Source organism: Sus scrofa, chromosome 15 (assembly GCF_054392235.1).
Source record: "Sus scrofa isolate SSC_HxYL_T2T_F1_AM1 chromosome 15, Sscrofa_HxYL_maternal_Yorkshire_Landrace_v2.0, whole genome shotgun sequence".
In the NCBI taxonomy this organism is placed as follows: domain Eukaryota; kingdom Metazoa; phylum Chordata; class Mammalia; order Artiodactyla; family Suidae; genus Sus; species Sus scrofa.
The window spans coordinates 118,805,819-118,823,543 of record NC_139397.1 but is presented as its reverse complement, the minus strand read 5'-3'; the positions used below and the strand labels follow the sequence as shown (position 1 = coordinate 118,823,543).

Sequence of the window (17,725 nt, the reverse complement as noted above, 5' to 3'; positions counted from 1 at the left end):
CACCTCATTCTGTCTGCTGACTGAATATAGACTCAATGGCCAGACTTCAGTAGCCATTGTGGACTAATGACCTGGACAATAGAAACCACACAGGATGGAGCTACCTGGTACAGGGAACCCAGACCCCTGACACTAGAACCCCAAGTTGGGGTTCCTACCTGGGACTCGCCATTTCTAGACTTTTTGAATGTGAGAGAGAAAGAAACTTCTATTTTCTCCTGTTTCTTGGAGCCAAATCTAATTTTAATTCGTGTTAAGTAATACCTTCCAGAGAAACCTGATTTTTCCAGAGCAAACCGGTGACAAGAAAAAAGCAGAGCCCCAAATTAGCCTCACAGTAAAGTGTTTACAAAGGTGGGTAAAACATCATAAATCAACTAAATTTAGTTTTTAAAAAAGTGGAAAAAAAATTTTACAAAGGGACTTTTTTTTTTTTTTTTTGCTTTTTAGGGCGGCACCTGTGGCATATGGAAATTCCCAGGCTCAGGGTCGAATTGGAGCTACAACTGTTGGCCTACACCAGAGCCTCGGCAGCATGGGATCCAAGCTGGGTCTGTGGTCTACACGGCAAAGCCGCATCCCCAACCCACTGAGCGTGGCCACGGATTGAACCTGCATCCTTATGGATTCTAGTTGGATTCATTTCTGCTGTGCCACGGAGAGAACTCCTGCAAAGGGACTTAGGATTTTACAAGTCATCATAGAAACCCAGTGCCTGCTTACCTCGATGGTGACAATTACAGGCTCCAGCTCTTCATAGGTTATCTTTATCTTTTCACTTGCACGCTTTGCCTGTACATCTGTTTCTGCAACCACAGCACAGATGATCTGGCCCACGCAAAGTACCTGCAGAAAGCACATGCTTGAAGCAGGTGGGAAATTCTGCATAGAAGTACAGTTAGTGCAAACTTATCAATAGCAGGTGTCTTAGTTATCACTGCTGAACAGTGATAACCACACTGGAGTTGCTTTCAACTACCTGGGCTCGGCTAAAAAGATTTTCTTTTAGGAGTTCCCGTCGTGGCTCAGCAGAAACGAATCTGACTTGTAGCCATGAGGACACATGTTCGATCCCTGGCCTCAATCAGTGCATTAAGGATCCGGTGTTGCTGTGAGCTGTGGTGTAGGTCGTAGATGTGGCTCAGATCCCATGTTGCTGTGGCTCTGGCATAGGCCAGTGGCTACAGCTCCGATTGGACCCCTAGCCTGGGAACCTCCATATGCCATGGGAGCAGCCCAAGAAATGGTAGAAAGACAAAAAAAAAAAAAACCAAAAAACAAAACAAAACAAAAAAAAGAGGTAATTAAGGTAGTGATGTCTTGGGGGTTGGGGGTCGGGCTCTAATTCCATACGGCTGGTGTCCTTATAAGAAGAGGAAGAGATACCAGGGAGGCTCCCGTACAGAGAAAAGGCCAAGTGAGAACATGGGAGGAGGAGGGCATGTGCAAGCTGGGAAGAATGGCCTCGGGAGAAACTTGCCAACACCTTGACCTTGGACGCCTACTGCATGGCATATGGAGCTCCCAGGCCAGGGATCAGCTCTGAGCCACAGCTTTGAACTAAGCCACAGCTGTGGCAACGTGGGATCCCCGACCCACTGTGCTGGGCTGGGGATTAAACCCTTTGTGCCACAGTGGGAGTGTCTAAATTTCTGTGTTTTGAGGCCACCCAGTCTGTAGTTTTGTTACTACAGCCTGAGCAGATAACAAAGCTCCTAAATCTTAGTCAACCTTGTCATCTGGAGCTCAACCAAAGAGCAGTGATTGGTTCCATGGCTGGAGGAGAAAGGGTCTGTGCGGGACTCACTGAGATGCGACAAAAGTGGCTAACACCTCCTGAGAGCCTTCACACGCTAAGCACTGCTGTGAGCACTTGCTTGTATTAGCTCATTTAAATCCACAACAATGCAATGAGGTGGGTGCTAGGAGTAGGCCCATTTTACAGGTGATGATACACAGCTACTGAGTAGCCACATGAGAACATGAACCAAGGTAGCCTGGCTCCGAAAGCAAGTGCTCACTGAATGACTGCAGAATTGAATGAAAAGGTCAAAGATGACGCTAGCAACTTTATTAAAAATAGAATATGTGAAGGTCCGGGGGCGGTGGCAGGGAGACGGTTGGTTCAGGAAGGGAGAGAGTTTGGTATAAATACCAGGGAGTGATGGTCTATTTGTACTCTGTTTCTAGATTTTTCAAGGATTTCTGTCCTGACACCCGTCATTTCCTGCATGTATTCTTCAAATAAGAGTAATCGACTCAAGAGCATGCAGTGGGGGAACTAGGACTTGTAGTTTTTCTGCAACAAATTTCCTTTTTGCTATGGTATTTCCTGATTCCAGATGGGTAGGTCCATCTGAATAAAGGCATCAGGGTAGAAAGAAGCTGGAAGAGTTGGCATGTCTACCCCCCAGAGACAGAGAGGGCTGGGAGGGCATGGGAAGCCGCCTGGAGGGGGCACCTTGGGGATTAGATGCCCAAAGTCACATGGGAAGGCATGTTCTGAACCTCACCTCATCTACAGCCAACAACTTGTCACCTTCAGCACCGTTGGTGCCTGGAATATCCTCAGCTCTTATCACATCAACCACCCCCGGTAGTTCAAGGGCCTCAGACAGATCAATTGATCTGAAAAGAGAGAAATATTTAAGAGGTAGGAATCAGCAAGCTTTGAGGGCCCCGCAGATGAGGGAGGGGTGGAGCATGGGTGAAAATCAAAATATATAACAACTGATGGAGCCACTGTAGACTCTGACCAATCAGAGCTGACCTACCATAAAGCAGGGTCTGGGGGCACCCTGCTGGGTTGAGGGCAACATGGCAGCTACCTCAAGGGGAAACGGGCGAGCAACGTGGTGTGGTAAGGGGTGTCCTTAGGAAGCTTACGACAGTGGCCATTTACCATTTAGCAATGAGGGAGGTCGGTGTTTTTATCTCCAGCTGAATATCAGTCCTGCTCAGAGTTACTCCTTTCAGCCTTGCCTGAGGCTACAGCAGGCAGATAAAGGTGTTTCCAGATTAGAGAAAGCAGGGGGCTTATCATTGTGACTTTCTTTCTTCCTCCCTCCCTCCCTTCCTTCCTTCTTTCCCTCCTTCCTTCTTTTTTTTAGCCATGCCTGCAACACATGGAAGTCCCTGGGCCAGGGATCAAACCTGAGCCACAGCAGGGAACTTAACCTGCTGGGCCACAAGGGAACTCCTAGAAAGGCTTTTTTTTTTTGTCATTTTCTTGGGCCGCTCTCGTGGCATATGGAGGTTCCCAGGCTAGGGGTCAAATCGGAGCTGTAGCCACCAGCCTACACCAGAGCCACAGCAATGCTGGATCTGAGCCACATCTGCAACCTACACCACAGCTCACGGCAAGGCCGGATTGTTAACCCACTGAGCAAGGCCAGGGATCGAACCCGCAACCTCATGGTTCCTAGTCGGATTCGTTAACCACTGTGCCACGACGGGAACTCTCTAGAAAGGCTTTTTGAAAGCTTTTTGGTTACTTACATGATTTTTGCATGGGCTCTGGTACTGGTCACCAAAGCCATGCAAAGTTCTTTATCCACCATGGGAATGTCATCACAAAATATGGCTTCACCTGTGGCATGTTTAAGACCTGAGAGGTGCATGATGGGGCGTCCGACTGGATCTTGGAGGGGCTGGTGAGAATCCACACTCTACAGAGAAAGACAAGAGTTTACCTGGAAAACGTTAATCTGCAGAAGCGGCCTGGCCAGGCACCGACATTCCTGATTCTGGATTGAGAAATCCGAGGGTCACCCTTAGGCAACAGACACTGGAGTGGGTCAGATGAGCATGACAATTTAATGCTGTAACTAGCAGGGAGCTGTCATTTCAGTTAGGTAGCAATGCTTTAGATGAGGCCAATGTTTTGGCAAAACTGTGATGCAGGTGAAGGGGGCACCCCTGCTTCTCCATTTTGGTATCTCTTTTCCCCAAGTGTTACTCCTGAACCCCTTTCCTCTGGAATTCAGAGGGTCTTCCTGTCCAGATTTCTTACCTTTCCCATGATTAACCTGTTGACACAAAACTGATCATGATAACAAGGTCTAAGGGGATGTAGTTCCTGAGGGTGGCAGACCAAACCCTAAGTCAAAATCCTGCTAATGGACTTGAGCGGGCCCTCTGGCGGGGGAGGGGGGCCATGGCAGCCAAGGTGTAAGGTGCCTTGGCTGCCCTTGTGAGTGGCACAAAAACATCACTGGGGGTACTAGCAGAAGGAGAAAATGTTTATTCTGGAACCCGTCTCAACGAAGATCTATCTGTGTGTAGAATGTGTGAAGATAGGGAGGTGGAGGGCTTGTGCTCTAACAGATGCTAATAGATACTGGCTAAATTGACCTTCAAGAAGAGGGGGTTCAGTTACTTGCAGGGTTTTTTTTTTTTTTTTTTTCTCTCTTTTTGCCTTTTTCTAGGGCCGTTCCCGTGGCATATGGAGGTTCCCAGGCTAGGGGTTGAATCGGAGCTGTAGCCACCGACGTACACCACAGCCACAGCAACACGGGATCTGAGCCTCATCTGCAACCTACACCACAGCTCACGGCAACGCTGGATCCTTAACCCACTGAGCAAGGCCAGGGATCGAACCTGCAACCTCATGGTTCCTAGTTGGATTTGTTAACTACTGAGCCATGACAGGAACTCCCAGGGCTTTTGTTTTGCTGACTGGAGAGTAAACATTTGCAGTCAGGGCTGGAGGCCGAAACTTGCTACTATCCTGCTTTGTCCTTCTCCCACTGCCTGGCTTAGATACTCTTCAAACAAATGCACAAGGAACATCTGTTTGAAGAAGCTCTGGCTTATTAGGTGCTCAAACTGCTTCAGGCACGTTCAGCCCTGAGTGCCTCCAGCAGTAGCTCAGGCCTGATCTTAGATCCAGCCTCTCCCTGGCTCCGCCTGAAAAAAGGACCAATGCTCCAGCAACAACTTGAAGGTCGGAAGGGAAGATTGCGACTCCGAAGTACTTGCTTGTCCACACAGCTATCGCCGTCCCTGAGTTTCTCCGTTTCCATTACATCAAACTCACTGACCTGGTACCTTTGGACTCCCTGGGGTATGGTGACCGGGAAGTCTTCTAGAGCATTTAGGAATCCGTCTGAAATTTCAGGAGAACGGCAGGTGCCCTGAGAGACGATTCAAAACAATAGAGATAAGCTGATTGGTCTATGATTAAACTGGGCTTTGAGTTATGTGAAAGTGACTTGGCTAAAGTAGCCAAGAGACCGCAAGGTTCAGGTCGCCTGGAGAACGCAAATCCACATCGCCTCCCAGGATCTTGCTTCCTTGAGCTGCCATCCTTCCCACGGCTGGGTGAATGTGACCCTCCCTCAGCCTGAAGAGGGAGAGGCCTGTCAGCGAGCTGGGCAGAGGCAGGAGGAGAAGCAAGAACATTTGGGGCTGCATAAGCCATTTCTAAGAAAGAGCTGGGGTGGTTAACTATACACAGAAGAGCTCAAATCCTGATTGTTTTCCTCAGCAACGCAGCTTTTCTGGGAGAGCAGTAACACCGGGAAGGTTCTCTGGCTGTCACGGAAACACATCAAGTGTCTTGATTCAGAAATTCAATGGGGACAAGAAGTGCTCTGGCAAATGTGGTGTGCGAAGGTCTTCATCTGAATGAATGAAAACCAGACAGTTTAGGGCCCCTTGGCTGTTGGGATGGGTGTGACTGGAGAACAGAAGTGCAAGGTAGGGTGAGAGCTGTAGTCGTATTTAGGGAGGAAAGATATATAGATTAGAGGAGAGGGGGGACAGGGAGAGAAGATGTTTTGCGTTGGTAACATTCTAGAAATTTATTTATTTATTTCATTTATGAGAGTTACAACATTTATTTCAGGGTCTCCCTCTCCCTCTTTTTTTAAAAAAAATTTGCCCCACCCGCAGCATGTGGAAGTTCCTGGACCAGGGATTGAACCTGTGCCACACTGCAGGGACCAGAGCCACAGTGGTGAAAACACAGGAGCTTTAACCTGTTAGGCCATCAGAGACTTCCCCAGAAATTTATAGTCAGAAATTCTGCGTAAAAGGTACTTAAATATTAGCATATAAATACGTTTTGTTTTTTTTTTTAATATTTATTTAGTGGCTGTACCTGCAGCACATGGAAGTTCCCAGGCCAGGGATTGCATCTAAGACACAGCTGCCACCTACACCACAGGTCTGGCAACACTGGATCTTTTTAATCCACTGGGTAGGGCCAGGGATCGAAACTGTACCTCCATAGCAAACTGAGCCTCTGCACTCAGATTTTTTTTTTCTTTTTCTATTTCTTTTAAGGGCCACTCCTGTGGCATACGGAAGTTCCCAGGTTAGGGGTAGAATTGGGGCCACATCTGCAACCTACCCACTGAGGGAGGCTAGGGACTGAACTAGCATCCTCATGGATACTAGTCAGATTCTTTTTTTTTTTTTTTTGGTCGTTTGCCTTTTCTAGGGCTGCACCCACGGCATATGGAGGTTCCCAGGCTAGGGGTCTAATCGGAGTTGTAGCTGCCAAGCCTATGCCAGAGCCACAGCAAAGTGGGATCCGGGCTGCGTCTGCAAACTACACCACAGCTCATGGCAACGCTGGATCCTTAACCCACTGAGCAAGGCCAGGGATCGAACCAGCAGCCTCATGGTTCTTAGTTGGATTCATTAACCACTGAGCCACCACGGGAACTCCAGTCAGATTCTTAACCTGCTGAGCCACAATGGAACTCCTGCAGTCAGATTCTTAACACACTGTGCCATGGTGGGAACTCCAAGTTTTGTTTTTTTTGAACAATAAAATTTTATTTTACATTTCATATTGAATATAAAATTCTAGAATAGGCTTTTGCCTAATCTATAGTGTCAAAAGGAGATCAGAGGTTGCCTGGGGGCAGGGGTGGGAGAGCTGAAAGCACAGGTCAAAAGGACAATTTTGGGGCGACAGAAATGCTCTACATTTGGTGGCTACACCAGTGTACACATAAAACTCTCTGAGTTTAAATAGGTGCATTTCATTGTGTGTGATTATACTTCAGGGAAGTTGGTTTTAAAAGAAAAAAAATTGCACATGGGAGGCAGGGGCCCCATCATGTGTCCCTGGTCAGGGCATGAGGTAAGCATCTGTGTGCTGAAGACAGTCTGATGTCCTGAGCTTTGCATAGTGGCCCTTCCGGGCTGGATCCTGGAAGCAGGGACAGCTGGGAGCAGACAGGCTGCCCACAGGAGAGTTTGCAAAAGCAATAGGAAAGTCGGGAGCTTATGGCTGCCAGGAGCCCATGAAAGCCAGAGTACTCACAGGCACAGGGAACTGCTCTACTCCCTTCTTCAGTTCCTGCAGAACTTCCAGGTAGAACTTGAAGAAGAAACTGACCACCAGAGTCCTCCGGAATTCTACTCTCCCGCCTGGAGCCCAGCCTGGGAGGGAGACTTCGTCCAGCAGCAGCCTGCAAGCCTCATCCAGCAGCAGCTCATCCCAGCGCCTGGTAGGGTTGGAGGCAGGAAGGAACTGGTCACAGGGACGGTCTCAGTGACTGGTGGCATATGCTCGATATGGGAGGGTGATGGTTTAGCGACCCCAAAGTCTCATTTTGAGTTGGAAGGGAATTTGGAAACTATCTAACCAAGCCCTTCAGGAAAACCATGGCCCGAGAGGCTGCGCTAGGTAGCCAGAATGGGCTGGAACCAGGCATTCAATAAATAGACCGTTAGGGCCAATTCCATTACGGACTGGACAGGACTTAGACTTGAACATCGCCTTTACTGAGAAAGAGTGCCCCCCAGCACTGGGAGTGGTAGATACCACTTCCATGCTGCCTGGCGTGGGTTTGCCGGAGGGCTGATATGCACAAGCGCACTGGGGCTCAACGCGGTCCTGGGCCATTTTTGTCATACCCCTCACCCAAAGAGTGGCACCTAATTAATCAAAGTCAGATAAGGTTGGATTCACTTGGCAAAATGACAGAAAGAACAAGCAGTGATTCTATGTATAGGAGTTTCCATCTTCCCAGGGCTTCACCAAATCTTGCGGGAGCCAAATTTCCACTTTTTTTTTTTTGACATCAAGCTGTACCACTAGGGTACAGGGTTCGTCGCTTACCTCCCTAGAAGCTGCTGGCAGGACTTTTGTGCACTGACGGTGGCAGCCCCGACCCCTCCGTAGGCGATGCTCAGGTCCTCGACGGTGTCCGTGCCGTCTCTGAAGAGGACTCGCATGCCAGCGTTCACATCGGCCAAGGCATTTTGCTGGCACTCAGCCTGTCGGAAGGCTGACACAAATTCCCACTGCGGAGACAAAAACCATTTGGAGTTATTTGATATGTCTAGACTAAGAGCCAGTGTTCTGCTTCTTGGTTCCACTCATGAATCACTTAGACTAAATCTAAAGGAACACAAAGGACAGTTGGCACAACTGGAGGGTGATTGTGCCAAAGTCCCCTCCCCCAATGCCCCATACCCTCCGAGAACGGGGATCACTGTGCATTCTCCCTGCACAGGAGGGCTCTGCACAGAATGCCTGCATCATTGCCAAGGTGGTGCCATGAACTCTCATCTCCAGGCCCCTTTATCCCCTGCGAGGACGGGGGAGCTCTCCCAACACAGATGCTTTTGCATGTGATTTGCTTAAGGTGCACAAGAGACCAACCGCATCTCTTGGTTTGTAGAAACAGTTACTTTTCCATTTTGCAAAGCTCACAAAGGCACTGAATAGAACTTTCCAAGAGTGGGCTCTGGAGTCTTGTATAAGGAACACGAGACGGGAGGGTGCCGGCTGCCCCCACTGACTCTTGGCAGCATGACGGCTGGCGTGCTGACATGGGGTTAAGGGAGACGGCCGGTACCCCAAGTGTGTTCCATCTCCATGGCCAGCGAGGGTGCCGTGTTTGGGTCTGCCTCTGCCTGTGTTTCTGTCTGCGGCCTTTACCCAGGTGCACCCTGGATGAGGAACACATTTCAAAGTTTCCATTCCTGAGGACAAACAAATGCAGATCTTACGTGGCTGAAAGCATCATAGAAGACCTGTGGCAAAACCAAGCTGACTCCTGGCTTTGGACCACTGTGTGTGTGTGTGTGTGTTGCATTATCCCTCTCTGGGTAGACTGTCCTCTGGGATTCAAGTACAGCTTTGAGGAGAAGCACAGGGACCAGGACCCTTTGCTTTGAGGACAGAGGGCCCCTTCAGAGCTGGCCAAGTGGCCGCATCTACCCAGGGATCCTGTGCCAGGTGCTCCTGTTCCTCTGAACTGCTGGGGTCGGCTGGGGTGGGGAGTGGGGAGTGGGGAGGCCCGGCCCCAGCCTCCGTCTCCTTGTGGCGCAGGCGGAGAAGCTTATTCCACAGCCAGAGGACTTTAATTTCCACCTCTCAGAGTCATATTGGATATGAGGGGGTGTGGAAGCAGGATTGCAGGCCGGGCAGGCCCCACCCTGCAGCTGAAATAACAACCCCGGGTCCACACCCTGGGCTGGAGGGTGGCTGAGGGCCCGGGGTGGGGGTGGGGGGCATGCCAGGCCGTGGCCCACAGGAAACAGGTTTGCCGGGCAGGCTCATTTTCCTTCCATCTGTTTGCAAATTTCTAAAGATGCCCAGACTCCGTTATGGAAAGAAACAAACAGCTCTCAAAAGCGACTGGAGGAATTCTTACCTTCCGAGAGTGAGGGATATACACAGACTCCAAAATTTCCCCTGGCTTCAGATCTGCACTTGCCAAGCCAGCAAGAAAATGTTCGCCTAGAGGAATCTGCCGTGTGCCTTCTGTGGAAGAAAATGACATTTTTGCACAGTTGTAGCAGGAATGCGAGATTATTCTGTACTCTTAAATGTCAGCAGCAGAGAAGAAAAGGTCACTTTTCTCTGCACGGAGCGATTATGGGGAGTATGTGACAGACCAGCGCGCCCCCCCATCTCTCCACAGGGGGCACCTTCATGACAGCAGCTTCATGACATTTATTCTTGTTAGTGCACATGCTATGTGAACTGGCTCTCTTCCTGCCCGCAGGCCTGCCAGGCCCGTTTTCATCTTTTAGCAGAGGCTGGTTAACTAAATCTAACTCGTTCAATACTGTGATCAAGGTAAGGGTGTGACTTAAGCTGAGATGGGGTTTGTTTCCACTGTTCACAGAGCGCAGATCATTGGATTTGCTTTTTTGTCCCTGCTGCTGTTATTGGCGTCTAAGCTGGATACCCATACCTTTAACACAAAGCGAACGATTCTCCGAACCCCCTTTTCAGCCCAGCTGTCACCACACAGCGGTCAGAGCAGTCCCCACTGGCTCTGAAAAGTGGTTGTGGCCCCACAGGAGATGTGATAGGGAGATCAGACCACAGCCTGGTGAATCTGACGTGGGTTGGGGTCGTGCTGATGGGGAGGCAGGTATAGAGGGAGGCAGGAGGGTTGCAAAGGCGCCCCCATGGACCTTGGCTTCCTGGGTGCTGGGCCAGTGGGCTCACCTACTGGCCCCCTGGGAGCCGGGCTGAGCTCAGGCTGGCAGAGGCTTTGGCAGAGCTGTGAAAACAGAGACCTTAAGCCAAAGGTAACGTCCTACACCCCAGTAGAAGATAGCTGGTACCACTTGTACCAGCCCTGGTCCCAGTGTAGAAGGCCCCCAGTATAGGGGACCAGGCTGTTCTTGCCATCCTGATGCCCCAGAGCCTAGGCTTCTTCTCTCCTAGTGTTGATGGGGTTGAGCTGGGGTCATTCTGGCCCCAGGATGGCTCATGGGGCTGGCAGGGGTGAGGGTCTTTTTCTCCTCTCTCCAGGGAAGGCTCCACGCAGAGCTGAATAGGGGCATGAGGGCTTTTCCTCTGCCAGCTGGTTTCTCCCAACATTTCTCAGTTCCCACCAATCGGGGATGGGATTGTGTTAGCCAACACAGCCCTCGGGAGGGATACCGTGCCTGTGAGAGAATTTCTGGTTGGATGCACCCCAAAGTTCATATGGGAACCGCTCCCCTACACCCCAGTGCCTGGGACAGTGTCAGCCCATAGGAGGGATTTGATGGGTCGTGGGTGAGGGAGGAGGAGGGGCGGTGGAAAGGGGGCAATTAGAAGCCCTGGGGAAGCGGCTGATGGAGAAGAAGCAAGCACGGCTGTTTGGAAATCAGGCAGGCTGGAGCCCACCTCTGCGAGCGATCTCAGCTGGGTGGTGGCCACGGGAGGAAAGTACCCAGCAGAGCCTGGCACCAAGTTAGCAGCCAGTAAATGGGAGTGTCAGCATCCCAGGGGCAGGGTGAGGGCTGAGCACTTCTGGAGGGTATGGGGGAAGGGACGAGGGTGGTATAGCACAGAGTAGCCCATGGGAACATCCCTCTCAGCCAGCGTGTAAAACTAGCCATCGCCTTCCTCCTGCCCCCAGGGGCTCAGGCTGTCTGCAGCATGTCCTGTGGCTGCTCACACAGCGATGGAGAGGGTGTGTGAAGAGGAGGAGGCAGTGGTCCTCAGGCACAGAGAGCCTTCACTTCAGCCTCTGCACACCACCCCTGGGTGCTCGGGGCTGAGTGTTGTGTGTATGTGGGGGTGGGGTGGGGGAAGTGTGGGAGGAGGCACCAGCCACTCTTTTGCATCCGTGTGACTTCCACACCGGGAACCTGAGCTCTCCGTGGTGGACTGAGAGACAGAGACCTGGGCTCTGGTATAGCAATTCCTTGAAAAAAGACAAAAAAATCTGCAGGTGCGGTTCAGAGGGTTCTGGGGTCACTTACTTTCTGATATCAGATTGAGGGTAGTGTTGCCCACAGTCAGAATGGGATTCAGATCCGAATAGCAATGCCGGCTTATAATATGTCCTCCTAAGGACTAAGGAGGGAGAGCGTTAGAGCCTCAGTCATTCAATCCCTTAAATCCCAGCCCCACCCACACCTGCTTCTGGTCTGCTTTGGTAGTGAAATGGTGGAGAGGAATCTGGGTCTTGCCCTGCAGATGAGACTCAATTCAGATGGTGGGAGGCTCTGAATCAGATGAGGAATGGATGGTATCTAACACTTGCATAGCATCTGGTATGTTCCACCTGCTGTCTCACCCTTCACAGGTATGTACTCAGTTAATCCTCAGCGCAGCCCAGTGAGATGATGCCCTTATTCCCCTGTTACGGATGAAGACTCTGGGGCACAGAGAAAGGATGAAACTTGATCAACTGGGTGAAACTAGTTGATGAAACTCCCCAGCTAGGAAGGGGCAGGGTTGGGATTCAAACCCCAGCGGTTAGGTTCAGCGGCCAATTCTGAACTACTCGTATTCAGGTGGCACAGGGGGCCGCCGTGCTGGCTACAGAGATGCCACCCGGCCTTGGGATCTCAGCCTCATCTCAGGGCCTCTGAAAGTGCCAGACTTCCCATGGGCCATGCTGAGATGCTGGGCATCCACACTGTTGAGGGGGAGCTGCCCTCTTTCTCTTGCTGGGAGACCCCACTCGGACTTGGTTGAGGCTGTAGCATCTCAGAAGGTGGCTGTAGCATCTCAGAAGCATCTCAGTCATTTCAGAAATGACTGGCCATTCCACTCGGGACTCTCCTCTCCGTGAAGCGAGGGAATCCACAGTGACCACCCAGATTGCTATGATCTGGGCCGGAACAGGGGTGGGGACAGGGAAGCCAACCCCTGTTTTTTTTTATGAATAGCTCGATTTTAAAGTTCTTGTTTCCACTGAGCTGAAATCTGCATCCTGGCTCTCATCTTTTGGTCCTATGTCTACCCTTTGTGATCATGTGAAATACATCACAGCTTTTCTCAGGAGTCAGGATCCCTCTGATGGTCCCAACCATTCCTCTTCCTTTTCTTTCTCTCTCTCTGTCACACCTGTGCAATGTGGAAGTTCCCAGGCCAGGGACTGAACCTATGCCATATCAGGGACCTGAACTGCTGCAGGGACGACACTGGATCCCTAACCTGCTGCACCACCAGGGAACTCCACCATTTCTCTTTCCCATGTAGTTTCCAGTCCCTCACTCTCCTGCCACCATCTCCTTGACAGGCTCCAGGGTGTCAGTCACAGTTCTTGACATTGAAAGGGACTATTTTGGAATCAGTTGACGAGCTTTTTCAAAGGAAACATGTCCTCCCCTGGTTCTCTCAATCCCAAGGATTTCTAAGCCAGCATTCGGGGTCTGTAAGGGAGGGAGCTGTGAGGGAGGGATCATACGTACTTTTTTTTTTTTTTTTTTGTCTTTTTGTCTTTTAGCCATTTCTAGGGCCGCTTCTGCGGCATATGGAGGTTCCCAGGCTAGGGGTCTAATCAGAGCTGTAGCCGCCGGCCTACACCACAGCCACAGCAACTCGATATCAGAGCCTTGTCTGCAACCTACACCACAGATCACGCTGAATCCTTAACCCACTGAACAAGGCCAGGGATGGAACCCACAACCTCATGGTTCCTAGTTGGAGTCACGATGGGAACTCCCGGATGATATGTACTTTGAAAACCTACTTCTGCTTGGTTCTGAGGTCAAAACCAAGCAGACCTTGAAGGGTGCCTCCCTGATTGAAGCATTATTCTCCAGCTGCAGGCTGAACAATCTGGGGTGGAGGAGGCTACCCTCCTTAGGTATTAGACTTTCTGTTAATGCAGGCTAAGACTAAATTAGGCTCTTTGTAGGTCTTATCACAAAATTAGCAAAATCATGATGTTCTTTTCCCACTTATCTTGCCTTGGCTGTTGAACTTGATTTAGAGTCTCCTTTTAAATACATTATTATGTAATTAATGTTTGTTAAATATTAAATGTTCATTTATTATGCCTAGTGTTTCAATTGGCTGAGACCCTCTGCATACTGATTCTGCCAATGCCTATTTCAACATTTCAGTGGGATGAAGAAATAGGTACAGGACAAAACTTTCATTCAAACAGATACATGCATCCTTTGTTCATCTCAGTGCTATTCACAATAGCCAAGACATGGAAACAACCTAAATGTCCATCCATAGATGAATGGATGAGGAAGATGAAGCACAAAAATAAACTCAAAATGGCTGAAAGACTTAAATATAAGAAAACATCATCAAACTCCTGGAAGAGAACATAGGCAAAACACTCTCTGACATCAACCTTACAAATGTTTTCTTTAGGCCAGTCACCCAAAGCAACAGAAATAAAAGCAAAAATAAACAAATGGGACCTAATCAAACTGACAAGCTTTTGCATAGCAAAGGAAACTAAAAACGAAACAAAAATACAACTTACAGAATAGGAGAAAATAGTTTCAAGTGATGCGACTGACAAGGGCCTAATCTCTAAAATATTCAAACAACTTATACAACTCAACAGCAAAAAAGCCAACAACCCAATGGAAAAATGGGCAAAAGACCTGAGTAGACATTTCTCCAAGGAAGATGTACAGATGGCCAACAAGCACTTGAAACAATGCTCAACATCACTGATTATTAGAGAAATGCAAATCAAAACTACCACGAGATACCACCTTATACCAGTCAGAATGGCCATCATTAATAAGTCCACAAATAACAAATGCCAGAGGGTGTGTGGAGAAAAGGGAACCCTCCTACACTATTGGTGGGAATGTAGGCTGGTACAACCACTATAGAGAACAGTATGGAGGTACCTTAGAAAACTATACATAGAACTACCATATGACCTAGCAATCCCACTCTTGGGCATATATCCAGACAAAACTCTCCTTAAAAAAGACACATGCACCTGCATGTTCATTGCAGCACTATTCACAATAGCCAAGACATGGAAACAACCCAAATGTCCACTGACAGATGATTGGATTAGGAAGATGTGGTGTATATACACAATGGAATACTACTCAGCCATAAAAAAGAATGACATAATGCCATTTGCAGCAACATGGATAGAACTAGAGATTCTCGTCTTGAGTGAAGTAAGTCAGAAAGAGAAACACAAATACCATATGATATCGCTTATATCTGGAATCTAATATATGGCACAAATGAATCTTTCCACAGAAAAGAAAATCATGGACTTGCAGAACAGACTTGTGGTTGCCAAGGGGGAGGGGGAGGGAGTGGGAAGGAGTGGGATGGATGGGGTGCTTGGGGTTAACAGATGCAGACTATTGTCTTTGGAATGGATTAGCAGTGAGATCCTGCTGTGTAGCACTGGGTACTCTGTCTAGTCACTTATGATGGAGCATGATAATGTTAGAAAAAATAATGTATACATGTATGTGTAACCGGGTCAACATGCCGTACAGTAGAAAATTGACAGAACACTGTAAAACATCCATAATGGAAAAAAATAAAAATCATTATGTAAAAAAAAAGAAGACCTGGTACATATACATGATAGAATACTACTCAGCCATAAAAAAGAACAAAATAATGTCATTTACAGCAACATGGATGCAACTAGAGATTCTTATACTAAGTGAAGTAAGTCAGAAAGAGAAAGACAAATACCCTATGATTTCACTTATATGTGGCATCTAAAAATATGGCACATATGAACCCATCTATAGAAAAGAAATAAACTCATGGACATGGAGAAGAGACTTGTGGTTGCCAAGAAGGAGGAGGAGGGAATGGGAAGGACTGGGAGTCTGGGGTTAGTAGATGCAAACTATTGCATCTGGGGTGGATAAGCAAGGAGTCCCGCTGTATAGCACAGGGAACTATATCCAATCACTTGTGATAGAACATGATGGAAGATTTTATGAGAAAAATAATGTATACATATATGTATTACTGGGTCACTTTGCTGTATAGCAGAACTTGACAGAACATTATAAATCGACTATAATAAAAAAAAATAAAAAATAAAAAAAAGAGAAATAGGTGTAGTGGGCCTAGTGAGTAGCCCAGAGGACATACGGCCATGTTCCGGATCTGCTGGCCCGCCAGACTCTTCAGGTGCTTCAGGAGGGCTCGGTACGTCTGGGTCTTCTCCTCCGGGAGCTCAGATATGCTCTCAGCCAAGATATCATTCACCTGGGACAGGCTGCAGCCAGCACCTATTGTCAGTCCTGGAAAGCACATTGTTTTTATAGGTGACACGGGAGAAGAAGAAGCTGAATTGTAATCATGGTGCCTGGGCCTTAGCCTTCAGCTAGTGCAGTGGCTCTCCACACTGACTGCACAAAGAGCCACCAGGAACTCAGAACACCACAGATGCCCCACTCCCATGTCAAGCAAATCAGAATCTCTGAGTGTGGGCTTTATCAAAATCTCTTAAGGGAGTTCTCCTGGGCAGCCAGGGTTAGGAACCCTTGGGCTGGTCTACACTCTTTGGACAAATGCAAGAAAACAGGCTGGAGAGTGGAATGAGAGTAACAATTAGCAGTTGGAAGGACTCAACTAGAACCTTCTGTGGCCCCCTCCTGACTGACCACAGTGAAGCAACACAAAGCTGTTTTGTGATGAAGGGGGATAAATTTGATGGTATTAAACAAATAAATCAAAGGTCTTTCAATTGCCCAGGTCCTTGCCTAAAATCAGCAGAGCTTTGACTGCTGATTTGCTCTTCTGCAGATAGCCTGGATACTCAACATCTTCAACGACCAGTTCCATTAGGGGCACTCCCAATCAGAATAGACACAGCCCATGCCAGGAGCTGCCCCTGGCCTTATGTTGGGTGTTGTTGGGTGTGGGGATGTTGGGGGTTCCCAGGGAGGGGCTAGGGAGGCAGGAGCAATGGGAGAGCACTCAGGAGGGTTGGGGCAAAGCTATTTGCCGCTTGGCAAGGAAGTAATTCAGAATTTAAAGACCACTGTAGCCATACTTGTGAATATTGGCAGGATATTAGCACCAGCTTTGGTTTTCTCTGTGGTAGGGATTTAAAAATGGTTTAGAACAATCTTTGAAAATGAAGTCACCCAAACCACCAGATGACTTAGTTGGCTTTGAAAAATTAATCTTTCACTTCCCCTGGGGTTTGTAGAATGTATCACTAACACACAGAGTATGATTTGACATCACTTCCAGGGCTGGGTTCCTTTTTTTTTTTTTTTTTTTTTTTTTGTCTTTTTGCCTTTTTCTAGGGCCGCCCCCACGGCATATGGAGGTTCCCAGGCTAGGGGATGAATCGGAGCTGTAGCCGCCAGCCTACACCACAGCCACAGCAATGCGGGATCTGAGCCACATCTGCGACCTACACTACAGCTCACGGCAACGCTGGATCCTTAACCCACTGAGCAAGGCCAGGGATTGAACCTGCAACCTCATGGTTCCTAGTCAGATTCGTTAACCACTGTGCCACGATGGGAACTCCCAGGACTGGGTTCTAACTGCAGTTACAGTTAGTCTGCTTTATTTATTTATTTATTTTTTAACGGCTACATCCCCAGCATATGGAAGTTCCTGGGCCAGGGAATGAATCAGAGCCACAGCTGTGGCAATGTCAGATGCTTCAACCCACTGCGCTGGGCTGGGGATCGAACCTGTTCCTCTGCAGCAACCTAAGCTGCTGCAGTTGGATTCGTAACCCGCTGTGCCACAATGAGAACGCCACGTCTGTTCTTTTTTTTTTTAATAAGTTGCAGACTAGGCTTTGATTTTTCTCTTGTGGATTAATCTTGGAGAATATGTCACCCTCCCACGTAGCTTCATTTTTGTTGATATTAAAAATGTACTTGGCACAGTACTTCCCCCCATTCCTGCCAGCATAGCCCCATAACAGTCCCTGCTGCTTCAATGATCATAGCTAGCCCAACTGATCAGGGAAAACACTAGCTGCTCCTTATTATCCTTATGCTAAGCCAATCTTGCCTAAAAGTAACCAAACTGCTCCTCTCCCCCGGAATGGCTCTCAGCTTGAGTCCTCAACCTGTATCT

General features: G+C 48.6%; 1 protein-coding gene and 1 long non-coding RNA gene across 6 annotated transcripts in view; one reads left to right on the top strand and one right to left on the bottom strand.

Annotated features, from left to right (window-relative positions):
• LOC146396078 (uncharacterized) overlaps positions 1-17,725 on the top strand; it is a 1,511,729-nt gene that overhangs the window by 974,601 nt on the left and 519,403 nt on the right. The gene's annotated exons all lie outside the window — the stretch shown is intronic.
• Positions 1-17,725, bottom strand: part of AOX2 (aldehyde oxidase 2) — a 90,230-nt gene that overhangs the window by 53,698 nt on the left and 18,807 nt on the right. For all 5 annotated transcript variants that reach the window (NM_001308472.1, XM_084998172.1, XM_021074624.2 and 2 more), the window contains 9 exons: positions 15,767-15,918; positions 11,680-11,773; positions 9,624-9,733; positions 8,081-8,265; positions 7,280-7,463; positions 5,043-5,135; positions 3,499-3,668; positions 2,514-2,628; positions 724-846 (listed from right to left, as the gene is read on the bottom strand). In NM_001308472.1, the coding sequence (NP_001295401.1) occupies positions 724-846; positions 2,514-2,628; positions 3,499-3,668; positions 5,043-5,135; positions 7,280-7,463; positions 8,081-8,265; positions 9,624-9,733; positions 11,680-11,773; positions 15,767-15,918 (1,226 nt within the window). The remainder of the gene's footprint in view (positions 1-723; positions 847-2,513; positions 2,629-3,498; positions 3,669-5,042; positions 5,136-7,279; positions 7,464-8,080; positions 8,266-9,623; positions 9,734-11,679; positions 11,774-15,766; positions 15,919-17,725) is intronic.